The sequence below is a fragment of the Paramisgurnus dabryanus genome, chromosome 1, assembly GCF_030506205.2.
Source record: "Paramisgurnus dabryanus chromosome 1, PD_genome_1.1, whole genome shotgun sequence".
NCBI lineage: Eukaryota > Metazoa > Chordata > Actinopteri > Cypriniformes > Cobitidae > Paramisgurnus > Paramisgurnus dabryanus.
This window is the reverse complement of record NC_133337.1, coordinates 57,559,628-57,565,547: the sequence shown is the minus strand read 5'-3', so window position 1 is coordinate 57,565,547 and position 5,920 is coordinate 57,559,628. Positions and strand designations below refer to the sequence as shown.

General features: G+C 35.5%; 1 protein-coding gene across 1 annotated transcript; it reads right to left on the bottom strand.

The window, feature by feature from the left end:
* Positions 1-263: 263 nt before the first annotated feature.
* LOC135720430 (parvalbumin-2) lies at positions 264-2,547 on the bottom strand. The gene is made up of 5 exons (XM_065242551.1): positions 2,464-2,547; positions 1,871-1,941; positions 1,633-1,765; positions 1,419-1,528; positions 264-528 (listed from the first exon to the last, which is right to left on the bottom strand). The coding sequence occupies exons 2-5, from the start codon at positions 1,929-1,931 to the stop codon at positions 503-505; spliced, it is 330 nt and encodes a 109-aa protein (XP_065098623.1). The 5' UTR covers positions 1,932-1,941; positions 2,464-2,547; the 3' UTR covers positions 264-502.
* Positions 2,548-5,920: the final 3,373 nt, after the last annotated feature.

Below are 5,920 nucleotides of genomic sequence, written 5' to 3'. Positions count from 1 at the left end.
CCTTTAGGACCTAAGTATAAAATAACTCTGCTCACTCAGTGTAAGTGAAGACTGGACATTAGCTCATGTCCTGTGAAAATCCTTACTGAGTGCCTGACATTTTACACTTGCATTCAAAAACTACTTGGTGTCAACAATTGCCAACAGATCATGTAGGCTATTCATTCACATTGCTCAAGTGGTAATGCCTTTGCCTTTTTCACATGCATTGATTGTCTTAACTGTATGCAGAAATGTGGAGAGAGACTTAGCAGAGGACAATGTTTTACATGAAATGTACTTTTATTTCCTTTTGTAAAGTGCAAAAGAGATTGTATGATTGCACACAGAAGGTTGATTCACATAAAAATACAATAAAACAACATTAATAATAAATAGCTTTCCAAGAAATTGGACAAATGCGTTCATTGCGAGGAGGTGTTTGCAGGGCATTCATAAATAAATATAAAAAAGATGATATCTAAGCAGAGCTCTTGTTCAAAAGACGAGGGTCCACGAATGCTTAAACCTTAACAAGGGTGGCAAACTCTGTGGGGAAAAAATGAAAATAAGTATTAAAATTTGATTACTTGACTTTTTAACAATTCTCTTTGAATTAGTAAGGATAGATTTAAACTTAATTTTCCACTCATTAATACTACATGTACATATAATGCAACTAAACAATTATTAATGCTTACAAAAAAAGTTGGTTCAAGATAAAAAAGCAAGTTACCTGGTTGCATTAAAATTTTAAGTTCATTCAACTTTTAAATATTAGTGGTCACAACAACATTTACACAATTTTTTTAATCAACTAATATTTTTAAGTTGAATGAACTCAAAATGTTAAGGCAATAACCTACTTATTTTAAGTTGAACCAACTTTTTTACTATGATGAAGGTGGCCTTTTAACTTTTCATAAGGTTTATCATTACATTTTGGTAATTTGTCTAGGATGACAGTGACAATACATTGTATATGTCAGGCTTTCTCAAGTATAAAATAAAAAAATATATTTTTTTATCGCTTTCAGCGATAAAAGTAATATACACTGTCAGTTAAAAATGGTCTCCAGCTGTCACCCTTTAAAGAGGTCATAAACATGTAGTACCAATATGTATATATTTGATACCATTATGTACCTTTGAGGTACTAATATGCACTCTTTAAGTGCAAATGTTTACTTTTTAAAAGGGTATTGCTCCAGTGAGCTAGGCATCACTTTTTGACCATTTTTTCAGACAGTGTACAAATTTAGATAGCAAAAATTAGATAACTGTCTCAATGGGAAAAATTGAATGATGTAAGCAAACCCTTCCTTAGCTTTATCAACCTTCATAGTGCTTAAGATTTGATCAGGTTTTAAACCCCAAATCCTTGGATGCTTTTCCATATAATAATTGAATGAATATTGTAAATATAGTAGGTTTAGTACCTTCAACTCCAATTTTGCCATCACCATCGCTGTCTCCGGCGGAGAGGAAGGCCTTGGTCTCAGCATCAGTAAGTGCCCTGGCACTAGCAGAGAAGTTCTGCAGGAACAGTCTGAAAACATTTGAGAAATTACATGAGAGGTTGAACGTCGTGCAACACCATCCAAGATATTATTTTAAAGCCGAATTTAACATTGCACATTATAAGTCTCTTACTTCAGCTCATCCTCCTCAATGAATCCGCTCTTGTCCTGGTCAATGACAAAGAAAGCCTTCTTGATATCATCAGCAGATTTTGCGCTCAGGCCAACCGTGGCGAAGAAAGACTTGTAGTTGAAGGAGTCAGCAGCTGTAGATGACAAGCATATAGCATTATTTAGTTATAATGCACATTGTCTAAATAACAGTATATCTGTCCCATTTTGTAAGAAGAAGAAATGCAGATGAGCCTTACCAGCGCAGCCGGCGATGGCTGCGGCGACATCCTCGTCCTTGAGAATTCCAGCAAAGGCCATTTTGAGATATCTGTAAATCAGATTAATTTTCTCTTGTAAATATACACCAATAAATCCCTTTACATCAAAAACGTAGCCAATAAAAACCTTTGGACAGTTAAAACCAAGCTGGTATAGCAATAAATAAATTTAAAACCCCATAGAAGAAATTTTTTTCCTCAGTATTCAAAGCAGGCGTGGAGTTAGTCCACCACTCGCAATGTATAAATTCACTTTCCCATTAGAGTTAACCTCCTTCCTACAGTTAAAATATGACGTGCGTCTCTGAGAATGAGACACGAGACACATAAAAGCTGTAAACACATCCAAAACTCAGAGAGTAGCAGGTCCTTCAGCTGGTTAACTTAGAAGATTGATGCGTTGTGATGATATTGGTGTTTTCAGTCCTGCTGCTTTTTAAAATCCGTTTACATCCTCATTTTGTGCATGCCTCCATTTTTAAGAAAACATATTCCTTGGTGATACAGAATTGAATCATCCCCTGTTGTGAGGAGTGATCCTCAGTGTGATCCACATCTCTCTGCAAACTCACCTTTGGGCTGTTCTGGCAACTGATCCACAGATGTGAGACTGCTACCCAACACACCAACGGCCCTGACTTTTATACTCTTGTCTGTTTGGCTGTAACAGACACCATTTGCTTAGGTTGTGTTTAGTTTCGAAAAAATGTGTCTAATAGTCATATAGTGCTATTTTTAACCTTTACATAGGGATGTTCCCACTCCATATGGGAAACGCAAGAGGGGCATGCCTGTGTGTTTGCAAAAATGTGTTCAGTGTAATTTATGGGTAATGTGATTCTCTGGGTCCTCATTTTTTAAGTTTCACTGTGTCCATGTATAATGCTTTGTACCTTATATTTTGTGGACCAGGATAAGAAAAGTTTATTTATTCAATTATAATTTTAAACATGAAAGATATTTATCATTTTTTGGGGGGGGGCATGGGGTTTAGGCTACAGACACCGTTTACAGTGTCTGACTATATATAATCCATACATGCAATATGACTATGCTAAGCAGATTCTTGGACAGCTGAAAGCTCAGAGAGACCAGCAAAAGTTTCAGATTACTGACAAACATTGTGAAATGCACTTGTTTTCTTCTTAGAGGAATCCTAAATAAGTATACTCAACATTGTTGCAAAACAACACATTTATTTGATTCTATATTATTATATAAATACATGTAGGTTTATAAATGTGCTGTTTCTAGTAGGGCTGGGTGATATTGACTAAATTTTATATCTCTTTAATTTTGGGATGAGTGTTGGTATACGATAAATATCCTGGTATATTCTTCAATGTGTAATCAATGTTTTCATGCAATTCAAAGCCTTACAATGAACTTTATTTAAACAGCGTATTATGAAAATATAAATGAAAAACAAGGTTTTAAAAAATAATAAGCTGTACAACATGTGAGCTGGTTGGAAAGCTTATGTCTCACCTCAGTGTACATTACTGGTTTTTGTTGCAAGTGAGTGTCATATCAGACCATACCAATATAGACGGTATTGCCATATACAGGAAAAATACAGATATTTTACTAAAACTCGATACACCCACCCCTATTTTCTAGTACATATGCTAAGTTCCAATGATTTTTTCTGAAAGAGTTAGAATTTTGAATATTTGATGTAGATTGCAGAGATATCAGATCTACTGCACTCTCAGAAAAATTCTACTGGGATGGTACTTTTTTTAAAAGGGGTGGGCATTCCTGGTCTTGGAGGGCCACTGTCCTGCAAAGTTTAGCACCAACTCTAATCAAACACACCTGATGTTGGGACATTTGGTACTTATATGCACTCAAATTACAGTGGGTTTTATAGTACACTCTGTTTTACAATAGGGTTCAGTACAAAGCTGTCACTGGTGCAGTACACCTTTATAAGTACTTCAAGTACATCCTTGTAGCTAAAAAGTACTTGAAAATAACATATTGGTACCAAATATATACTTATGTATATATTTATATGTATAGATTTATATATAGATTTCTTATAAAATAGCATCTTTGAATAGCTTGAAACAAAATAATGTATATATCTTAAATTTTACACCCTGTTCAAATAAAGAAATGCTAATACAATGTGACAATTTGTAGTTACATAAATGAAAAACTTTATGTGTTGTTTAAAAAGCCTTTATTTTATGGAGTTTTAAGCACATACAATAGCATACAGAAATTAATTACCAGACAAAGCACAACTTTCAAGATCCAGTTTTGGAAACTTCTGCCAATAGACACCAGGCTTAAATTTTTTCCTCATCTCGAAGCGTTAATAAGCGCAGAGAATTCTCCAGGGAACAAGAAAACTTACATTAATAACATTATTATTATATCAAATATGTATTTTTTACATTATATTTACATTACATACACATTTAACAGACAAAAGTGACTTATAATGCATTACCAGGTATACATTTTTATGTGTGTACACTGGATTCGAACCGATGACATTTTGCGCTGCAAATACGATGGTCTACCACTGAGCTATAAAGGAACACATGTACTGATCAAGCTGCATCTCAATTGCTTATATAGTTGTATAACTAAAAATGTCATATACAACAACCTTCCCAGTCAATTTTTCCAATCTCCATCTATATCTCCAGCCATGAGAAAAACCTTGGTTGCAGGTGTTGTAAGCACGTGCACCTTATACCATTACATATACCTTTGCATATTACCTTTACATGGCAGTACAAATATCAGAAGCCACCAAAACTTCTGTGATAGCCATTTTTTAAAGCATCAGAAGAACTGCAGCAGTTTCCTTATTAATAACTGTGAAAACTGAAGTCAGAATGTCACTATATGATGTGAAAAACTACTGTATGTCACTTGCAGCTGTGGCCTCTACACCATCTGACCTGTCCAGGACACATTAGGATAAGCAGTCATTACTTATGCAGTCTACTGAATTAAAACAAATAAAAACATTTGTAAAATAAATTATTGATATTAAACTCTAAATGATGACAGCAGACTATATATTTGTCTTTCCATTGAGGACATAGTGAAGTGAAGGTAACTAAAGGCTTCTGTGTTATCGCTGTAGTTAAAATGAATAACTAGATTGGAGGGATTCGGTAAACACTTTTTTTAGTTTGTGTGATCTCTGGGAATTTAATCTTTGACCTTGGTGTTACAAGCGTAATAATTGACTCTATTGTGTCTCTGTTATAACCTGTCTTTGTTTTTGCTCAGAGACGGCAGCACGCAGACAGGCCTGGCTCTAAATTTCGCTCTGAAAAAGGGATTTTCCGGCGGACACAATTCCACAGTGCCACACGTCGCCATCCTTTTACCTGCCACAGGTTGCCATCCTTTTATCCGATGGAAAGTCCCAGGGGGCCGTACAACTGGCAGCCTCAGAGCTTAAGACTTCTGGGTTGGTTCTGTTTGCGGGGATACGTTACCCCAGGATGTCACACAACAATTCTGCAAAAAAGTCACTTCACATCTCAAATGAACCGCCTGGTGGGGTGAACCTAATGAAAGAAAATAAGAGCATTTTAACCCTAAATCATAATAAAGATCTATTTTGATTTAAATGAAGCATATTTTAGGCCCAGGAAGTTCTGGATGAGAACATAATGCAAAGCATTCCAATTTTCATTTCTGTCATTTGAGAAAATCTGAACCTCTCTGTGAAATCCAAGCTAAAGTCTAATGAGATTTGGAGGATCAAAGTTTGATTAGACTAATATCTTGATACATCTACCATGATGTTTAAATGGCACTCCAATGCTATATCCAGATACACGGTTGTCCTTGCCTACGCCGCTGGAGCCATCAAGCACATAGACATGGTTCAACGATTGACCGAGACAACCTGTTAAAAACAAAAAGATTTAGTATGATAAAAAATTTAGTATCATGTGCGAATCTCTCATATCCCTACCATGGTTGTCCACGCTGCATATTTTGGCTCTGAGATCTGGAATCTTAGCCCTCAATCTGTCAGGTGACTGGAAC